At 35.3% G+C, this 22,982-nt stretch overlaps 1 protein-coding gene and 1 non-coding gene across 4 annotated transcripts; both read right to left on the minus strand.

Annotated features, from left to right (window-relative positions):
• Window positions 1-1,651: 1,651 nt before the first annotated feature.
• LOC111466964 (ankyrin repeat-containing protein At5g02620-like) lies at window positions 1,652-7,089 on the minus strand. Of its 3 annotated transcripts, none has more exons than XM_023111653.1 (4): window positions 6,896-7,089; window positions 6,115-6,776; window positions 5,070-5,479; window positions 1,652-2,994 (listed from the first exon to the last, which is right to left on the minus strand). In XM_023111653.1, the coding sequence occupies exons 2-4, from the start codon at window positions 6,533-6,535 to the stop codon at window positions 2,131-2,133; spliced, it is 1,695 nt and encodes a 564-aa protein (XP_022967421.1). In that variant the 5' UTR covers window positions 6,536-6,776; window positions 6,896-7,089; the 3' UTR covers window positions 1,652-2,130. The 3 variants fall into 3 exon arrangements, with proteins under 3 accessions (XP_022967421.1, XP_022967422.1, XP_022967420.1); XM_023111654.1 differs by having other exon boundaries at window positions 6,115-6,808; XM_023111652.1 differs by having other exon boundaries at window positions 6,892-7,089.
• A 2,463-nt stretch (window positions 7,090-9,552) lies between these two features.
• On the minus strand, window positions 9,553-9,625 carry TRNAA-CGC. The gene has a single exon. It is a non-coding gene; the product is annotated as a tRNA-Ala (tRNA).
• Window positions 9,626-22,982: the final 13,357 nt, after the last annotated feature.

A 22,982-nucleotide genomic window follows, 5' to 3' on the forward strand; every position in this document is an offset into this window, starting at 1 on the left:
AACTATTTTAAGGATATACTTCTTTTTTCCTAAAATTTAGGTGTATATTACTTTCATACACACTGCCATGCACATGCATATAAACCCACTAGATGAACATTCATAGTTTCTAAATTTAACCATGGACATGCATGCGCTTTTGCAAAGGGGAACATGTATAAATAAATCATGATTATATGCATACAAAAAATTAGTGACAAGGTGTATATTACTTTCATTACACACGGACCATGCACATGCATATAAACACGTATAAATAAATTATGATTGTATGTACGAAAAATTGAAATGGTCACAGCTGAGGTCTCACGTATAAAAATAATAACTAATAGAAATTGGTACCCAGCTAGTGGTGTCAATTGAATTTTGAATGGTACCAAATCAAGTCTCCCTTGTGTGTCTTATAATAATAGATGGGTTATTGTCAACATATTTGTCATGATAATACATGTCATGTACATTCATGCATGAGATCCCATAACTGATTTTTTCAAAGAACTTAACAAGTACATGCACGACATAACAACGATGTTACTGCTGGATGTCATGGTTCTGGTGCGCCACGATCCTTTTCTCTGGAACAATAGAGGCATTGCCTTCCTTCTGCTTTCAGAGGTAGGGAGAATCAATCTATCGCTCAGTGAGCTATTTATTGCCGCCAATAGCGCTTCGCTTGCATACCAACACCACGCCTGGTAGAGTTATTGCGCGCAGGCGAAGGATATGCATTTTTTTGAATTCAAACCTAAAACAAAATCTTAAAACTAATGCCAAAATTTTGAAACAAAAAACTACTTTAACAATTTTACCCTCAACCAAACTACTATTCTAGTCAAAATTTAGTCTCTCAACCTCAACCAATCGTCCAAACCTAAGCACAAGTAAAACCAAAGCTTATAACCCAAAACCCATAGCAAGTTCAAGAAGAGATTCAAATGTAGTTACACACTGAAAATCTGCTCAAATGTCATTAGCTCTTGCTACAAAATGCACTAAAACCTTCGAATTCGTGAATCTGAGGCCAAAACAAGTGGGCAATCCAAAACTTGGTTAACAATGATAAACAAAAAAGAACGAAAATAGAATGACCAAAATAGTTCGTCCGCATAATGATTGCTTACATGGGTCATGACAGGGGACGGTCTAGCGTCTTTCAATGATCAATGGGAAGTGACTATGCACGCGGTTTAGGTGGCTACACAACTACCTGAATGTAGTGTTGGAAGAATTTGATTGCGTAAAAAACGGTTAAATAAAGATCGTTTCTTCTGGAATGGTTAGAGTATTAGCTAGCTATTTAGTTTATGGTTTAGTTTCTATTTCTCTTATTATTTTGTAAAGCTATAAAAGTCAAGTTCGACTTAACCAGATCATTACTTAAAATTGTTATGTTTCTGATTTAGTCATTCTTCTGTTAATACCTTACATGTAGACCCAAGGCAAGGGCGTGGTAATCGTCTAGCAGCCCGTTGTAATCGTCTAGCAGCACGATGGGCTCAAAGAGGGTGTTTGATAGAGAGAGAGATCAGTTTTTTAAGCTCAAAATTTCCCCCACAAGTTCCCTGTTATTTGCTTATTGATCAGCTGATCAATAGAACATAAATAAGCCTAAATCAAAACAGGAACAAACAATTTTAAAAAGAAACCAAAATAATAGGGAAGAAAAAAAATGCTCCCTGTTGTGAAAAGTGATATTCAGGCATCCAAAGCATTACTGGAAAATATTTAGACATCAATAAAACCAGTACGAGATGGGATGGTATGAAGATTCAACGGAATATCTACAAACCGAGTATGTGACGACGGGGTATCGATCACTTGCAGCACCCAATACAACCGTGTACTTGTGCCAAATACATGGACCAGCTACGACACCGGTCTCAACACCATCATCATCTTGCAATGGTCAATATGCATATACATATTCATAACTGATCTGTTACCATACTCTTCTAATATCTGGATATCATCTGCATCAAATTTCTAGCATTTATTATCCTCAATGCTATGCTTTTCTTTGACCATGATGCTAAAGCATCATAATCCATGTTCCTAGTTGCATGTCTTCAGCTTCATAGCTGTTGAAGACTGGCACCTATTGATTAATTGTATGAGCAGCAATCGATCATCTTAAAGAGCGTACATCCTTTTGTATTCGTTATTCAACAACTCCGATTCGGATGCTACGACAGACATGGAATAAGAACGAGATCTGCTCTCGCCTCGCTTAATACTTCTCAATTTCGACTCCTCCATCCTGTGTTGAACGACGCAATAGCACATCGAGCCAATTGTTGTAAGCATTATTGTGCTACCGATCACGGTTGCACTAATGGCAAGCCACTTGTGGTTTGAGCCAACAACTACATATGTGATTGAAATGAAGGCAACTGAAATGAAGAGACAAGCCAACCACATGAGCTTGTTAATCACAAAAACAAGCTGTCTCTTTGCTTTCTGTTCAATCACGACCACGGATGTCTGGACAACTACAACTGCCAGGGAAATGAACAACGCCAAGCTGTCGGAGATTATGAAAACGATGAAAGCTGCGTTTGTAGCGATATGTGCTTGTCCCAGAGTAAGACCCTTCGTTTCCTGCTCGACAAACTGGCCGGGTATGGTGAATATGGCAGCGAAAGCAACAGTAGCAATGAGAACAGCCACAACCGTTGCAGAGTTTATGGCATTATTGAGGCCACTAATGTGAAGTTTCTTCAACCTTTTAGCGATTCTATGAACCCGAAAACCAGTTTGGCGGGTCTGCTGTAGTTGGGATTCAACATCATGCTTTATGTCACTAACTGTTTGCTTAAGTTGCTTGGCTGCACTTGGGGGTTTTCCCTGGTCTTTGGAATTGACTGCCCCTACTTCCTTCAAGATGGTTACAAGTTCTGAAGATCCAAATTTTTCCACAATGTCTAGTGGGGTATCTCCATTCTTGTTGATGGCATTGATGTTGATACCATTAACAGATATTAGGCAACGAATATTCTGCAACAATATAAACATCTCGAAATCAGGCAAATTTAGATATACAACATGAACCTCAACATTAAACTTGATATACAATAGAAAATGCTTAAGAGGAGTTAGAAAGGGAAATTGCTAGTTTTTTCTCTTCTTCGTATGCCCTAGCTAAGGAGATGAGACCCTTTCAAGATAATCTTCCGTGGCATTCAATTAAGAGTTTAATAGCTTGCCCAGTACACCAAATTAAAAGGGTCTTATGTACGGGTCCTGATTGTGAGTTCTCATATCAGTTGGGGAGGAGAATGTAACCTTCTTTACAAGGGTGTGGAAACCTCTCTCTAGCACACACGTTTTAAAAACTTTGAAGGGAAGCCCAAAAGAGAAAGTCTAAAGAAGACAATATTTACTAGCGGTAAGCTTGAGCCATTACACTGATGGTCTTTCATTTTCTTTTTATTCGAGCAATTGGGAGAGGTTTTAGAGTTCTTCGAAACTTTATGGGGGAAGTTTTTTAGTCATCATCTAACAAGACTTTTATAGTCTTATGAGACAAAGCAGTTAATGTGAAGAATTTCAGCCCATTAGTAGCCTCAGGACCAATCTGTATAAGTCTATTTTCCCTTTTTCTGTTTCAAAGGACTGTATAACATAATTCATAAAGCTAGATAAGAGATTGGTAGTTCCCTCTACAATGATCCTTTACCAAGGAGCCTTTGCAGCGGGAGGCATCCACAAACAAGTGCTCGTGTACTCGAATGGCTATTGACTAATTATCAATCATGTTAACATGAGGAAGTCATTTCTTTTGACCTTGGCAGTGGATGATCTCAAAAGAAGGCTTTTAAAGGAAGAGAACGGGCCACGACTGAGAATATTTAGGATCAATCAGATCAATTACAAAACGCAACATGCAATTTATGGAAAATATAATCTTCAATCGTTAAAGGAAAATCGAGTCATATAGGTGCCTTAATGTAGGTCCACTGCAACTTTGGGAGGATGGTCTCAAGTATTATAGTAGTATTACATACAAATGTTCCTAACTTCAGTGTCTTAAGGATGATAAGGTTTACAGCACGGAAAGTAAGACTTTAAGCGTGTAATCGCCCAGCTACCTATAAGTTGTTTGGGCCTTCAACTTGATCAAAATCCCAGGAGCCTATGTTTGGAAACTGATGTCGAAAAAGTTGTAGGAATAGTTTTTATAAGACCTTCTAGTCTATAAAAGGTAGGCCAAGTCTTCAGTTTCTCACTATTTCTTGTCAATATTTCGGGTTCCTATGTTCGTAGCAAGAAGGAGAAACTGGTGAACAATTTTTTGTGGGAATGTCTGAAAAAGGCTTGCCTCGTGATAAAATGTGGAAAGAAATGAACAAAGGCAGTCTTGGTATTTGGAACTTGCTTAGAAAGAACATTTCTGTTTGACTAAATGGGTTTTGCATCTCTCTTTACCTTAATTATAAGTACAGGTAACATTATTGTCATTGTTCTTTTAATCTTTTACGATTCTCTCGTTAGATCCTTGCTATCTCATTTGGCCTTCTCTTCTCGACCTCAATCTCTTTTTCTGGCTAAACATTTGAAGTTGAAAGTCTCAAAGAAGGTTTAGATCTTTTTCCTTGGTTGTTAGTGTATGTGTGCAGAAATCAACACTGTTGGTGTCATCAAAGTTTTAAACTCTCAGGTTGGAGTCCAAACTAGGGAATGTTGTGCAAAACTTTTGGAGGATATGAATTCTCTGTTGTGCCTTTGTCCTTTTCCAACTTGGGTGGCATTTAAGTCCCGAAGTCTCATCTTGCACGTTTTCTCGTCGTGGTTTGGTCCACGACTAGAAATTGAAGTTGATCAAGATTCAACCCCCATCTATCCAAGTAATTGGTTAAAAAATATTACGAGACACCAAACACGATAATTACCTATTGCTAAACTTAATCTCAGAGAACCCAATTATGTTGACAACACATGGTAGGATAATTGCCTCATTAAATCAAGCGTCATGTGTAGCAAGTATCATGCCATATCAAAGTTATGAAGCAAAATTAGCATGAATTGAACACTTATTGCAAGTATAAACATAAACAAGATAGATTGTTGACCTCAGTTCGTCTCTTCGATACAGCAATGTGTAACGCAGTATTTCCCTTGTTATCTTCCAGAGTCAAAACTGAAGGATCAGGTCTTAGTAACTCCATCACAATCCTCTCGTTCTGCCCTTTTACAGCCATGTGCAATGGGGTTTGGCCCTTTTTGTCAGTTCGAAAACCGAGGCTTGGGTCCTTGGTTACTAACAATTTTACGACTTCAACATGGCCCATCCTGGCAGCTGAGTGAAGGACGGTCTTACCATTGTTTCGAGCTATCATAGTAAGTTCTGAGTCCGTTTCGAGGAGGAGAGTTACCACATCAAGGTGCCCCTGCATAGCTGCCGTATGCAAAGCGGTTGAGTTGACCGAGTCTGTGGTCATGGCCAAGTTGGGGAATACATCAAGAAGTTCCTGCAACACCTCTGCAATATTTATTCAATCAAATTACATTAAAAAGAGATGAAACTATAAGGAAAACAGCAGAAAAATTCTATCAAGGAAAATGTCCTAAGGAAGAAGATATCTATCTGGTGATTCTCCATTTATCATTTCAGCTTTCCATTTGATAAATTTGAAAAGTTGATACAACTTTGGTGAAAAGTCAAAAAAGCAAATCCCAAAAGAGAGAGGTACAGGTAATTATATGCAAAAATTCAATAGCCGAATTACATCCAAACCCTATTTGTTTAGGAAATTTCGAGTCAATAACGCTTTGTTTTGGGCTTCTCCAAAAAGCCTCGTACCAATGGAGATGTATTCCTTATAAACTCATGATCATTCTCTAAATTAGCTAACGTGGGCCTCCCTCCCAACAATCCTCAACAAAAGGCACCTTGCTGGTTCCATAATCAACCAAAAGAACATATATACTTTTTCAATTTAAGAAAACAAACGGAGTAAAGGGCTATTTGATGAATCAATCATAAAGCCAAAGACTATTTAGCAGTTGATAAAAGAACAGCTACGTAAACAGACATTTATCAAGCAATTGGCATCCCTGAAGTCATTGATATTATTAATGCTTGTTATTATGATTGAATGTGATAGAGGTTCATACTGCGATGGCCATGCTTTGCAGCAACGTGGAAGGCATCAAATCCATTCCTGGCAGCCATAAATGCAGTCTCAAGGTCCAAATATTTCGACATCTCTGCAACGACGAGGTCATGCCCATTTTCAGCGGCTGCATAAAGAGGAGTCTCACCTTCTTGATTCTGCTTTGACAATAAACAATTTGACCCGTTTTTATCCTCACAATGCTGAAGAATCTCTTTGACTTTCGCTAAATTTCCACCTCGTGCTGCTAAGTGAAGCGGTGAATCCCCACGCTTGCCTGGCGATTCCTTGGCTTTCTTCCTCTCGCCGCCCATGAAACTTAGTTGCCTCTCCATAACCATCCGAAAGCTCTTCTGCTTCTCCATCAATCCTTTAAAGCTTTTCTGCTTCTCTAACGATATTTCTTTGGAACTATTCTCCATGATCGTATTCAGAAGAAGAACATCGAGCAAATCAGAACTAAGCCGATTGTTCGATTTTACAGCCCTAAAACTCAATGTTAGAGATCAATCAACACGATCGATTCCAATACTTGGAATACTGATTCTCAGATCTCTTAATTTATCAAAACCAATGGATTTGGTACTTTCCGGAACGGACCTAGTTAAGCGTTAAGCTTCTGAATCCGAAAATTTCAATTATTCAAGTTCCAAAACCTCCTTCCTGCCATAAACACCATTTTTCAACTTCAAAAACTGCAGCAACACATGAAACAAAAAAAAGCTGAAAAGACGAAAGCAAAAATAGGAATCGGAGAGTAGAATCAAATACCGAATACCTACCTGGACATGGAGCTTCCAAGCACGATTGAAAAAACGAAGAAACGTGAGATAATAATCAAAGACGAGGTGTTCTTCTTTCTTCTTGCCTGTGCATTCATTGAATCGAATACATCCAAGGAAGGAGTAAAAAGAGAGAAGAAAAAGGAAAGATGATAACAAATGAGCAAATATCCAAACACGCATTACAGAGTGAGAAACACCACACCAACCATCAATGCCACACCGATCATTCTCTCTCCTCTCTTACCGTAGCGTCAACGCTGACTCAAACACACACTATTTATGTGACTCCATAAACTAAGTGATGTTAATGAGAAGTATGACTTATATGAACCGCCCAAGCTTTTCAAAATGAGTCTTATTAGTCAAAGATTTTTGCACCCCTATAAAAGATGTTTTGTTCTCCTCTCAGACCGATATGACATCTCACAATCGATGTGACACTCGTTCCTTTCTGAGACCTCACCAAATCCACCTCTTAGAACCCAACATCCTTGTTGGCATATCGTCTCATGTCCACTCCTTTCGAGACTCAGTAACATATATTTGATATTTGAATTTTATGAGATTTTAATATTAAGTTACTATATAATATGGATAAGAGTGACTTAAAAAAAAATAGAAAATAAAGAAACAACTTGACAATAAAAAAAACAAAATAGAGAGTTAGGTTAGGTTAAGTTGCGAGCTGTATTTGTGATATTCGATATCAATTCAATTAACTCAAAAATTTGAAGTTAGTTGAAAAGATTATTCCAACTCAACCCATTTAAACACTCCTACTTTAAATAATGTTCCAAAGTATCTTAACCATTGAATTCGGTCCAAAGAATGTTCAAACTCGATCAAACTTAACTTATGAATACCCATGCTTTAAAATTTAAAAAATATGTGAGCGTAACACTTTGAAACTAATAATTTTATATAAATTTATGTTAAGAAATATGAAGCCAAAAAATTTGATAGGTATGAACGGAACTATTTGAATAGTCGATGTGATGTACGTGTAAGGACTGAACATAAGGTCAAGTAGGACCTCAATTAATGAATTCAAGCTTCATAGTCATTGACTACAACTCTATTAAACTTTGTGATTTCAAGATTATTCACTACTTTTTAATATATCTTTTTTAAATTTAACTCTATTGTGCGAGTGGTAAATTTTTCGATTAAAAAAATCTTTATTAAATAATGAATCCAATTCAACCATAAATTTTTAGATTAGATTGGTTTAGAATTCTCTGCTAGTTGTTGATGTCAGACACCCGTTTAGGAATAGTGACCGTCACAACATTAGGTTAAACATAATGATCGTTTTCCTGCCTAACCATCATATCATTATGGTAACCATGCGTTCGTACCACCGTAAAAATGAGGTATTCCCTGATGCATGTACACACAATGATGTATGAGATCCCAACATTTTTCCTTTTTCATTATCATGTAGGACAACCCCTCTAGCGTTTTCATTCATATCATATCATTATCATAACTTTTCATGTAATTTCAGGGTTGTGTATCATGTCGAAATATCTTATTGTATGTCATGCATATCATACATCTTATCATGTCACGTGTATCATATCATAAGCATATCGTGTCTCCCAACGTATCATGTCATACTATATACATAGCATATCATAAAGCATATCACACTAAGCGTCGTATCGTCAAACATATTGTACCGTAACATATATCATATCATTCACATATCATATCATATCATATCATATCATATCATATCATATATATATCATTCACATATCGTATCTCAAACATATCGTCAAACACATTGTACCATAACATATATCATATCATTCACATATCATATTATAACATATATCATATCTCAAACATATCGTCAAACGCATCACATCATTTTATAAGCATTTTATACATATCAAGCATATGGCATGTGTAGAAACCACGGGGCATGTGTCATCATACAAACTCAATTTCTAACTATGTCGATAGTAAGACCACTTACCTAATTGACTTAAGCTATTGTCACTAATTTATCCTTAATGAAAGTTCGATTCTATCCTATGAAATCCAAGTTAACCTATGTGATTTACTGACAGGTAAATTGCTAACTAAAATTTAAACAATAGAATAAAAGAAAATGAGATATGAGATATACCTTATAATAACAAAAGGCATTTTTATTAATTAATTAACTGATTTTGGTTTATTTATTATTTTATTAAAAAATTTTAAGAGTTGCTACAATAACTCAACAAAAATCACTACTAAATCACATGCATTATCATAACTCATACATTATCATAGCACGCACATCATCATATACCATAACTCAAACATCATAACTCATACACCATTATCATAGTATGCATATCATCATACATCATCATAGTATACGACATTATACGACACTGTTCATACATCATCATACATCATCATATCTCATACACCATCATATACTAGTATAGTATACCCTTTGTGCCTCTGCATGCACGTTCTACCACATATGAGATATCTAAAATATATATAAAAATGGAGTTGCAAGGAATTGATCCTTGTGTCTCTCACATGCAAAGCAAGCACTTTCACATATGAGCTACACCCCTCTATTTCTTTGAAATAAATGACCCGATCAATTCAATTAGGCACTCGCCATCATATGATATAAAAAAAAATGGAGGTGCGGGGAATTGAACCCCGTGCCTCTTGCATGCGAAGCAAGCGCTCTACCATATGAGCTACACCCCCTCTATTTCTTTAAAATTTCTTTAAAATAAAACACATTCTTTTGATCCTCTTTAAGAAAAAGAGTTGAGTCAAAGAGAACATGAAGTGTAAGACTTTATTGCTTTAGCTTCCTTTCCTTTAACGTTGTCCAGAGAACACAATCTTTTACTCTTCTAATGCATTTTCAGCATAGTTTAATGTTAGTTTTGTAACGTGGGATTGTGGGATCTCACAATCCACTCCCTTTCAGGGCTCAGCATCCTTGCTAGCACTCGTTCATTTCTGTAATTGATGTTGGACTCCCACCAAATTCATCCCCCTTTTACTGACACACTATCTCGTGTCTACCCCCCTAGGGAGAACAACCTTTTCGCTGGCACATCGCATGGGGTTGTGGAACCCCCACCAAATTCATCCCCTTTTACTAGCGCACCACCTCTTGTCTACCCCCTTAGGAGAACAACCTCCTCGCTGGCACATCGCCTAGTGTAGTGGAGCCCCCAACAAATCCATCCTCATCCTCCTTTAGGGACAGCATCCTTACTGGCACACCGCCTTGTTTCTACCCCCATCGGGGGAACAACCTTCTCGTTGGCACATCACCCAGTGTCTGGCTCTGATACCATATGTAACGGCTCAGACCCACCGCTAGAAGATATTTTCCTCTTTGGGCTTTCTCTTTCAGACTTCCCCTCAAGATTTTTAAAACACGTATGCTAGAGAAAGGTTTTCACACCTTATAAGAGGTGTTTCGTTTTCCTCTTCAACCAATGTGAAATGGTGGGATCTCACAAGTTCAATTTTTAATCATGACCTAAACACTCACCTAAGGCCCCAACAACATACATTGAAGGAATCTATGAGTCTTGTTATGTGGTTTGTGAGAGCAAAAGACTCCTCATATATAGAAGAGATTAAACTTAAACATATTCCCAAATTGGTTCTAAATATATTAAATTGGTCGTACATGAGTCTTACTAACCTCGAACGTTATTAATTATATCAAAAATTAATCTAGAAATATCCAAAATGGTGAAACCGAGTTGAAAGAATAGAGCCATTTAAACCTAGTTGAACTGAGGAGAGCCAAAAAAAAAAAAAAAAAATAGCTTGGAGCTGCACATAACTAGCCCGACCGAGACGCAAGCGGCATGCTAACGGTCAAGAAATTAAATTGATGCTATATGTGATAAGAAGTTGATTTTTAGCGTAGAAATGACTTTTAATATACAAAATAAACTTCATTTATATTAGGTATATGGTTAATATATAAAATATTTATACAATTTTTAAGTATATATTGTGTACATTGTTAATAGATATAAGTGACAGAAACGTTGTTAATATATAAAATATTTATATAATGTATATTGCTAAGATATTTAGTATTTATACCATTATTTATATTCCAAGTATAAATATTATATATATATATATATATATTTGGAGTTGTATGAAATGCTATTTTTTAGAGTTTAAAGAAATGTATTAGAAAATTTTAAAGGTCAATAATTTAAACCACACCAATTTTGAAAATTCATTTATTGAAAGTTGAAATATAAAAATTTATTAAAAATTAATTTAATATTTTGTTTATCAACTCAATATTTAATTACTCATTTATTATGATATACACTAGATTTTAAAACATTAATTTCGCCCAAAGTAAGTTGACTTTCATAAATTCAAAGGTACGGTTTTTAAAAGCTCAATCAAACTCAACTCAGTATATATATTTATTTATTTATTATTTTTATAATTATTTATTTTCCAACCGCTCTTAAAAATATTTTTTTGTAATAACTTGAAATATTGAAATTAAAAAAAAAAAGAAAAAAAAAGAGGAAAATAGATTGTCCCACATTGGTCAAAGGAGTACACTTTCTGATGGCTCAAGACTATCATTGCTGATCCAGTTTGGGTTTGATACGCTCGGACCCTTTCTAGTTTGATGACTTTTTAGTTAGTTTAATGTAAATTTAAATTATTTTATGCAAAACTAGGTGAGTTAATTCCAATCGTAGAATTCTAACTTATGATTGTTAAACTACTTCAGTAGGATTGAATTTCAGAGAGTAATGTTAAGCTAACATCAAGTAGTCGTAGTAGTTTCGGCCTAAGCCAGCCAAGTAAGTGACCTTACTATCGACTCTGCTGGAAGACCTTTCTTATGTATGATAACATGTGCTCACTGACCTTTGCATGTGTCATTTATGCTTTATATTATATGATGATGTGATAATGTTATATGATAATGTGATGACGTTAGATGATGATGTGATGATGTTATATGATGATATGATGATGTTATATGATGACTTGATGACGTTAGATAATGATGTGATGATGTTATATGATGATGTGATGGCGTTAGATGATGATGTGATGATGTGATGATGATATATGATGACTTGATGATGTTAGATGATGACTTGATGACATTAGGAAATGATGTGATGATGTGATGACGTTAGATGATGATGTGATGATGTTATATGATGACTTGATGATGTTAGATAAATGATGTGATGATGTGATGATGTACATGATGTTGACATGATGATGATGAATAATAATAAGATGATGTGAGACATATGATGATAAAATGACTTAATATGATGGTGTTCGATATTAAGATGATGTGCATGTATTAAATGACATGATGCATTACGACGACAAGTTTTCAAAGACACAACCCTAGTTAATGTTAATGATGATGAATGTATGCTAATGCGTGCATATTATTTAGAATAATATGTGAACCGTGCATAAAATTGTGTCATAAAAATGATTTGAAGATAAAAACTATATAGACCTCATGCATTTAGTGTGTTCATATACATCGAGATACTTCCCCATTTATGATGATGAGTACGAACACGTATGCTATGATGATAATGATGGTCATGCCTCGCATGACACTCAGAGGTCTACTAATATCCAGATGTTGCTACAGACAGCAAGCTCGAATATGATGAGTCTAGGGGAGTGCGAACCACCTGGGGACCTAAGCTCGCATGTGTGGGTCGTGTGTAGAGAAGTACTACACATCCAATTTTGTCTAGGCTGGAGGCTACTCCTATGACGATTTTTAATGATAGGTCCCTAAATCATAAGCTGCATGTGTTTGCATTTTCTCCAATAGTGGGGTCACTTAGGAAATATTTATTTAAAATATTCAAATCGTGTGCTACTTCTATTTTAAGTAAAAATAAGACATCCTCGTATAGCTGACCATGACATTACAATCCAAAACCATGACACATGCATAGGGTACTCGTATTTATTTTCTTAGACTTAGGTTAGAATAGAGTGTTTTAAATTTTTTACATTTATTTATTTATCTTAGTATTATGTCGTTTTAAAATGTTTTTAAACACATAAGTTCATGACAGTATTTTAAGATGAAGTTTATATTTTAGGATGAAGTTTCATTTTGCATATGAGTAAGACAATGATGACGGTAGCGACTCTAGATAAGTAAAAATTTAGGATCGTTACAATTTTTAACTGTTTGAAAGGTAATTTTTCAAAATATATACTAAAATTGAATTGAAAAACTTAGTTAGATGTTTTACCTACCGACATTTTACTTTTATTAAAAATATAAATTTCAATAAATGACACCAACCACTTCAACCAATTCATGAATAGGTTCATTACTTAATAATGATTATTTAGGTTGAAAAATTTATAATTCGAACTATTGATTAGGGTCGACAAAATGTCTCAACTTGACGCAACTCAATCCACGAACACGTGTCTAATGCGGTCACGAAGATACACTATTATTATTTTTTGTCACAGGTAATGTTGACCATATAGTAACGGAAGAAAATGTGCTTTAATATCTTATAATTAAACTATATAATTTAAAAGGGGCAAGCCAGGGAATTAATACTCGATTTTAAGATAATCCAAAGAGATTAGGCGTCTAAATTAATAATAATTATAATAAAGTTAATTATTTGAAATAATTGATCATTAACGGCGTCGAAGGGATTGACGAAAATTAAATAAAAAAGAAAAATAAACGTGGTGGGTCCCACGACCGTCCACCGTCCATTATGATTAACGAAAGGAATTATTAACTATAAGCCTATAATTATGGGCAGACTTTTTAACGTAATGGGTAATGGAAGGTGGGGCCCATGTCTACTTCATTTTATTTTATATTTTATTAAAATTATTAATTTTTAATTATGTTTTTTTTTCACTCTCTTATAAAACAAGATAAAATAATATAAATAAGAAAGAAAATACTTTAATTTTGAGTTTTTTTTTTTTAAATATTACATTTCAAAATTTTAGTTGATATTCGTTTGCGTACAAATTCGTGATATGGGTATCTTTTTTAATTGGTTGACGTGAGACTTCTCCTCTCCATAATCTTCAACAATTTATTATAGAAAACTTCTTTCTCTGTAATGTCGGCTTATATGTAATTCTAGCAACGTCGTGCCTCTCTAATCACCTTCATCTTCAACGCTCAACACCATAACCCATACTAGCATTGCTACTCATGCTAGCGAACACGACATGTCAAATGGAACATTCGTGGTATGCAATTTATTGTGCGTCGGTGGTTTGCCATTAGGGGCTTGATCGATATAGATTGAGACATCTATGGTTTGTGAAAGGTGACGATGCAACATTTAATTGATGTTGGATGCTTGTTTTGCAACACCCACGACGACCCGTTAGACTACGAATTTGAACTCACTCCATTCCAACCTAATATCTTCAAGTTCATGGGGAGTTTTGCTCTAAATCACTCTTTGAATTCACTTCAAATGTCAGTTTATCGGGTCGAAAAGAAATTTCTTAACTAATTTATTTTGAGTCTTTATGTGATAACCAAAAAATTAGAAAAAGAAAGGAAATTAACATTTGAGAAGTGGGGAGTTTGTCTCTACTATAAAAGAGAGGTTTCTTACTCTATTCTATCATCCCACTTTAATAGTACGAAGCCTATCAAAGAATATATTTTTTGACGACTCCAGGCCTGCATTTTGACTAATCCAGCTTGGGTCTTATAGGCTCGAACCATTTCCTACTAGTTTCAACAATTTGAAAGCGTTTAAGATTAGTATGACTATCTTTTAGTTACTTTTGGTATAGTTTAAATTATTAGGAGTAAATTTAAACTATTTCATGTAGCTTTGGTCTAGTTTAAATTATCAGGGGTAAGTTTAAATTATTTTATGTCAAATTAGGTGAGCCAATTTTTATGTAGAATGTTAATTTATAATTGTGGAGCTCCTTAGGTAAAATTTAATTAAAAAAATCAGTGTTAAACTAGGTGATAGTAGCTTTGACCTAGGCAAATCAAATAAGTGGCTCTACTGTCGGCTCGGTCGGAAGAATTATCTTATGTATGATGGCACGTGTCTAGTGGCCTTTGCACGTGTCATGTATATTGATCATTTGAAATATTTCCTAGGTATTGAATTTTCTAGGTCTAGAAAAGGAATCTTTATGTCTCAAAGGAAGTATGCTCTAGACATTCTTCAAGACACAGGTCTTATAGGAGCACGTCAAGAAAAATTTCCTATAGAGCAAAATCTGAAACATTCTTCAACCGAAGGAGAAAAGTTGATTGATCCAAGTAAATATAAATGGTTGGTTGGCAGATTAATATATTTAACTGTTGTTAGGTCTAACATAGTGTATTTAGTTCGTATGCTTAATCAATTTATGCATGAACCAAGAAAACCACATTGGGAGGCAGTTCTTCGAGTTCTGAGATATATTAAAGGTACTCCTGGTCAAGGACTTCTACTACCATCTGAAAATAACTTGAGATTACAAGCATATTGCGATTCAGACTAGGGTGGTTGTCGAATTTCCAAACGGTCTATTTCTGGGTTCTGCATTTTCCTTGGAAATTCAATTATTTCTTGGAAGTCTAAAAAACAAACCAATGTGTCCAGATCATCAGCAGAAGTCGAGTATCTAGCTATGACAAATACTTGTTTAGAGTTAACTTGGTTAAGATACATTCTCCAAGACTTGAAAGTTTCACTGTTCGAACCAGCATTATTATACTGTGATAATCAAGCAGCATTACACATAGCAGCCAATCCAGTTTTTCACGAACGTACGAAACACATTGAAATAGATTGTCATATAGTTCGAGAAAAATTACAAGCTGGAATCATCAAACTGTGTTATGTTTCGACTAAAATACAATTGACAGATATTTTCACTAAAGCTTTAGGAAGACATCAATTTGATTTTTTGAAAGACAAATTGGGTGTGATTGACATATACTCTCCAACTTGGGAGGGAGTATTGAGACATAATGTTTAGAGTATATATTATTTAGAGAATATATCTTAGATATTATATCTTAATATTCTTTATTTATGATTTGATTTACTGTATATTTTATTTTATTCTCAGTATTTAATTTTTTTTTTTATTTTCTTCATTTATACGTATGAGTTGCTAGCTTGTATCCTATTTTCTATTTCTCATTCTTAACACAATAGTATGAAAATCGTAAGTTGTAGACAATTCAAACGTTTGATCAAGCCTTGGTCATGTTTGAAAGAAAGTGTTTTAGAAAATGTAAGTGAGAAAATGCATAGAATTTTTTTTTTAATTTTTTTTTGGGAAGAAAAAAATGTTATATACTAAAAGAAAATAAGTAACAATTACAACTTTGATAACATACAACCCGATTAGGAAGAATTGACGACTAGTTTCATCAGACTATAGTACATTTTGGAGCATTTTATCCCTGGCGAGTGTAGACATGATTTTGTTGACATGTCATGTCCCCAATACTAACACAAAAAGAATAGTAAGTGTCTATCTAACATGAAAGCAAGTAAAGAGGTTTGGAACTGGCATGCGGTTGTGACAATACGTTCTGGAAAAGTATCATTGGGACATTTGACACGCGACCGTAAGCAACACGCCTTGGACAAGCATGACCGTGACACCTTGCAACTTGACTTAAGCTCACCTCGCCTTGACAAGGTGTGTAAGTTGTAAGGTTAGTAGCCATGATCTCACTCCTTATGTGAATTATTTGCATATGTTAGTTACGTCTTATGATCCAACCAGGTTAAAATTGGTTACAACACCTAATAACTTAGATTCTATTGCATGATAATAAATTATGTACCTTAAAACCTAAAGTGGTACTTGACGAGGTGGTAGAGCAGGTAGAGCCTTGACTGAGATCGACCCTTCTCAAAGTTCGTATAAGGAAAGGCACACTAAGAAAAGGTGTTAGGATAAGTGGATACCATGCCACTACAATCTATGATCTAGGCCACTAAGGTAAACTAGGGTAACATAAAAAGTGGGACAATGTCGAAATATCTTGGACATGGAGAGTATAGAGATTTATGCCATGAAGCCTTGTAACTAATTGTTTAATTTTAACAATAAATTTGATTATTTTATTTAAAATTTAATATTATCCATGGTATGAAAAGTCTTAGATCATTGATGTAATCTTAAACAATATATGATTGACATACAACAGGAGCATGTTTAAGAATAACCTAAAGGGTCGTATATGGATAAGGTTTGGTCCCTCATTCTGATAACATAATTGATACGACTCAGTTTGTAATTGTTACAAATGATTATACCTAAATCGTTTATGTTGACACGTGTGCATATACTGCAGAGAGTTTGTATAAGATCGGACCACGAAAATATTTTATCACTCTCTACAAATTGATTAATCGAGAAAATTAATATTTTATAGGATGACCATATGCGACTCAATCTTAATCCTAAGTGTATTCTATACTCTCTCACCGACCCTAGAGACTTAGTTAATGGTTGGATCATAAATAAATTGTTCATGAGAGAGTTAGTGGCACTTAAGGCATAAGATAGGTCTACAATGGGGTCAAAATTTGTTCTACCATATATAAGATTTCAACAATAGGTCTACAATAGAGTGACCTATAGTTAATGAACAAAGTTGATTAATTAAAGAATATATTTAATTAATTTATATCATTGCAACTTATAATCAATAGGGTCAGCTCATAGTAACATTAAAAGGATCAATTTAGTTGAAGGAAAATTTCAAAGAAGAAAAAAGTATTTAAAGTTATTATTGATGTTTATTCAGTAAAGATTGTTATTGAATAAAGTGAACTTTACGATCATTAATCTAAATCTAATAAACTAAGAACACTCTGACTATAGTATGATTACTTGAACTATATGTAGAGACGTAAAAGTGGATCAAGTTCAAGTATATAGTCAAAATGATCTATAGTATAAGGATAAGGCTGAGTACCTTATTCTGGGGACACTATGGATGCGGCCCACTTTTGTATATGATATAAACAATGTGATCACTAAATTGTACATGTGGAGACATGTGAGTGGGGGCGTCCTATGCAATTAGTATTGCATAAGATCGGACCATGAAGAAAATCACTCTCTCTTTATAATGTCGTTTACTGTTGAGACTGATTTTCTTTTCATTCGATGACCTAGGTAACTTGATCTTAATCCTGAGCTAACCATGAACTTCTGTTCATTCGAAATTATCCTTAAATTTGCATGGGTGAGAGTGGCTCGAGTTCGCCGACTCAATAGGCCTCCCATTTCAGGGGTAAGACTGTGTGAATAACTGGGGACGTGGGGTGCAAGATGAAATTCACTCCTACCCACTTTTAGGGATAGAAGAGAGGTAGTTCCCTTAAGTACTAACTCTAGGTCTTGAACAAGGGGTCCCACCCACTCATTGGCCTGAGAGGGATTTGGTTTACTTGTTGGACCACAAACCAATTGTTCATAAGAGGATCAGTGGCACATAAGGAACAAGAAGTAACTTTAGGGGTAAAACGGTTAATTGACCCAGCTCTAGTTACGAACAACCTATGAAGGATCGACTTATTAATCATGGTTATATCAAATGAACAGAAATATATCTATAGTGAGGGAGTACAACTACTAGGCTATAGTGGAGTGTCCTAGTAATTAACGAACGTTGGTTAACAAGGTTAATAAGTTTAACCAGTTAATCTTGGATCGTTGGAGCCCATGATCTATAGGTCCATTAGGTCCCTCTGCTAGCTCATATCGGACTAAACTATAGAACAGTTTGACGAGTGAGTTCGAAGTGTTCGAATTCAAATTAGGGAATATGCGCTACATATATACTATATATTTAACTGCATTTTTGTTTTATTTACGAATTAAACAAAAAGAGAGATTTTGAGATATTTAAATAATATTTAAATATCTTAATCAATTATGTGTCAGAATTGATTGGGATTGACATTTTAATTAATATTAAATATTAATTAAATAGTTTAATTAATCCTTTAATGTTACTTTAATTTGAAATTAATTATTCAATGTTGAATTAAAATGAAAAAAAAGTTAAAATGTTGAGTGTCAAAATTTGGTTAACTCAAACATGGATGCTTGCCACATAATTCCAAACATTTGAGTGGAATTTTGAGTGTCAAAATTCATAATCCCAAACATTTGAGTGGAATTTTGAGTGTCAAAATTTGGTGATCTCAAATTTGCATGAATATGCAAACATGACTCTTTAAATAGAGTGATTATGATACATGGAAGGTCTTCTTCCTTGAAAAAGACCTTGAAAAAATTCTCACAAGCTCTCTCTTCATATATACTAAATCCCTCCCAAGTTTAGTCACTCACCGGATTCCACAATCCCGTTCTAAGGCCGGAGGATAGTGGAGAAGACACTAGTGGTGGTTTGAAAATGGTTCGTGAGGAAAAAGAAATTTGAACTACAAAAAGTTAGTATTCAAATTCATTAAGTTTTAATACTTATGAACATGCTAGTTATTTACTATAATTGATGTTCTAAAAGTGCCTAAGATTCAAATTGTTTCCGCATGTGTTATATTAACATCATCAATGCGTAGCGCAACACTACAACTTATCAATCATATCATAAGTTCACACAATCATTCAACAGGAGTTTATGTATGATTAACAATGCATTTGATCATACAAGCTCAACGGGGCTGTAATATCCATCGACACCCGGAGCCCATATACACAAATTATTCAACGGAAGTTCATGTATAATTAACAATGCATAGAATCATACAAGCTCAACGGGGCGGTAACATCCCTTAATACCCGGAGCGTAAATACACAAATTATTCAACAGAAGTTTATGTATGATTAACAATGCATACAATCGTACAAGCTCAGCAGGGTGGTAACATCCATCAACACCCGGAGCGCAGATACACAAACTCTCCCATCCGACAACATAGTATGAACAAATAAAAGCAGTAGTAAGATAGACCAACAAGCATACCGAAATCAAGTGTGAAATCTCATCAAGGCAGTAAGTCCAACAAATATATTTTTAATTCCCTAAGTACAAGGGATCATTAGATCTAGCCACCCACGGATAATCTGCTCTAGTATGTATGCAAAATCGAGCGCACCCTACAAGTATTACTTCCTAAATTCATGTGGTTACTTACAAGTAAGTAACGTGCCTTCCCGAGCTTGATTACAGTTGTAACGGAGTCCAAAATTACAAACTATCTATTCAGACACCTAGTTCACAGTAAAATAGGATTAGCACTGGAATCGAGACGAAAAACGGGTGAAAACAGGACACTCACGTGCCTGCACACTTACCCATGCGCAGGCTCCATGCGCATGGCATACGCGCGGTCAACGCAGGCAGAGGCGCATTTTGAACCCTAGCGGACATAGACTTACCCCTCGAATTTTCTGGGTGTGACACGTGTCGTACAGGGACTAGCGGTAGCTTTCGAGTTGGACTGCGGGTCGTCGGGTATCTTCACCGAGCGCAGGTCGGGTTTTTGGGTCAATCGTCGAACGCGTGTCAGCGAAGATGCTAGACGCGTCTCTCCACCAGTTGCTCGACGCGTGTCCTCCCGTTTCAGTGGCCGCGTGTCCGTCGCCGATAGCCTAAGTGTAACCTAACGCTATCGTTCTATCAATCCTAACATTATCGTTCTATAAATCTATCACAAACCTATCTCTTTCTACCCGTAACCTAACCGTATTCTTCCATCAATCTCTCTTATCCACATCACTCCGATATGTAACCTAACCTTAACGTTTCATGAACGTATTTTACTCCTATCGTTACATTTCATTTTGTGCATCCTTCTCGTATCCATCCTATCTCAAACATATCCTTGAACACATCGTGCCGTAATTATTATCATATAATTCACATATTATAACATATAAATAACATATAAGAAGCATATCGATCCACAAACAATTCACACATATCAATATATTTGACACGTGCAGAACCACGGGGTACGTGTCAACATCAAATATAACCATGCCGATAGTAAGGTCACTTACCTGGCTAGCTTAAGTTGTTGTTACGAATATATCTTTAATGAAAATTCGATTCCGTCCTTTGAAATCCGAGTCAACCTATATGAGCCCATGACATCAGTTTCAGGTTTGAACTTTACAACATTATTTCTCTACTTTAGGTCCATTGTACAAAGTCTTGAAATGTTATATATCTATAATTATATTTTTATTAAAAATCTTATTTTTCATGGTTACTGTTGTATAAGAAAGTAGATATAGCTATTTCAAGTTATTCTCGGCTTTACTACTCTGTCTTTACCCTCTGTATTTACCTTTCCCTTTATATTTAGTTTGTGGTTTTTAATTCCGTAATCTTCTTTTTTTTTTTATCTGTTGCCTTTTAATTCCGTTATCATGTATTTCAAATTTCTAGTGGATCTCTATTTCCAAATCTTTCTTTATCTCATTATTTCTTATTCAGAAGTTTTCTGGGTCATTCTATCTTTAATATATTCTTTGGCTACAAATAAAAATTTAATCTAATATTACTAATCTTACGTGATGTACTAGAATCGTATAAATGAATTACATTTAGTTTCTAACTCAAAGCTAGACCATTGTAATAATTCAATGAAAATCTAACTATAATTCGTTGTGATTTCTGTAAAAAAAATAGGATAAAAAAATGAAGATTTAATATATACCTTATTGATCAGATCTATTTTCACACGTAAATCTATAGTGAATCTCAACGGGGTAAAGTCCATTCTCATTTTTTTTTAATCTGACAATTATTGTGTTTTTTTGTCGAGTAACTGTTACTTTGTGGCATAAGGATGGGTTGAGGAGAAATAATTGTTGGAATGGATAAGAGGTTAGTGGAGAAAAATGGGGGAAGACTGTTTTTTTTTTTAAATTTAAATTTAAATTTATTTATTTATTTATTATTATTATTATTTTAACTATTTCTTATAAGCTCCATATGTCACTTCTTTAATCAACCCAAGTTATCGTCGAAGCAAGCGCATTGGCAGGAATGCGTGGCTGAATTTGACTTCCAATTCGAACACAGCCCAGGTAAAGCAAACCAAGCTGCAGACGCTCTAAGTCGAAAGAGCGAGCATGCAGCTCTGTGCATGTTAGCTCATCTACAAGCAAGTAAGTTGAGTGGAACAATACGGGAAAGTATCGAGGAACATCTAGCCAAAAGCCCGATTGCTTAGGCCATCATGCAGTTAGCCAGAGAGGGGAAGACTCGCCAGTTTTGGGTCGAAGACAATTTACTCTTCACCAAAGGAAATTGTCTCTACGTCCCTTGTTCGGGGAACTTGAGGAGACTCCTACTAAAAGAATGCCACAACACACATGGGCGGGCCACAACAAGTGGCAGAGAACCTATACCCTCCAAAAAAGGTTTACTATTGGTCGAACCTCCACGACAATGCGATACAGTTCACAAAGACCTGTCTTATCTGCCAACAATACAAGGTTGAACGAAACAAAATTGTGGAACTACTAGAACCTCTACTAGTCCTGTCCCGACATGCTCGACTGAAACGATCGCATAATTATTTTTCAGACACACGTAGTCAAGTTGGTGGGCATTCCCACCAGCATTGTCAACGATCGTGATTGGAGATTCATAAGGACCTTTTGGACTGAATTATTCAAGCTATTGGGGTCGAGCCTAAACGTCTCTTCGAGTTATCACCCCCAAACTGATGGACAAACAGAAAGGTTCAATAGTATTCTTGAGGAGTTCTTACGTCATTTTATCGATGCGTGACAGAAGAATTGGGTTCATATGCTCGATGTTGCTCAATTTAGCTTTAATTGTCAACAAAGCTCGTCAACTGGGAAAACCCCTTTTGAAATAGTATGCGACAGACAACCACTGAAGCCCTCAAGCGTACAACTTCACCAAAGAGTGGAAGCAAACCTCCGAAATAGCACGAACGTACTTAGAGAAACCCTCCAGAAGAATGAAGAAGTGGGCAGACTGCAAACGAAGAGCATCGGAGTTTCAAGCTGGTGATCAAGTCATGATGAAGCTGAGATTATAACAATTTAAATTTCGAGGGTATCT

This window comes from Cucurbita maxima, unplaced genomic scaffold, assembly GCF_002738345.1.
Source record: "Cucurbita maxima cultivar Rimu unplaced genomic scaffold, Cmax_1.0 Cma_Scf00032, whole genome shotgun sequence".
Taxonomy (NCBI): Eukaryota; Viridiplantae; Streptophyta; class Magnoliopsida; order Cucurbitales; family Cucurbitaceae; genus Cucurbita; species Cucurbita maxima.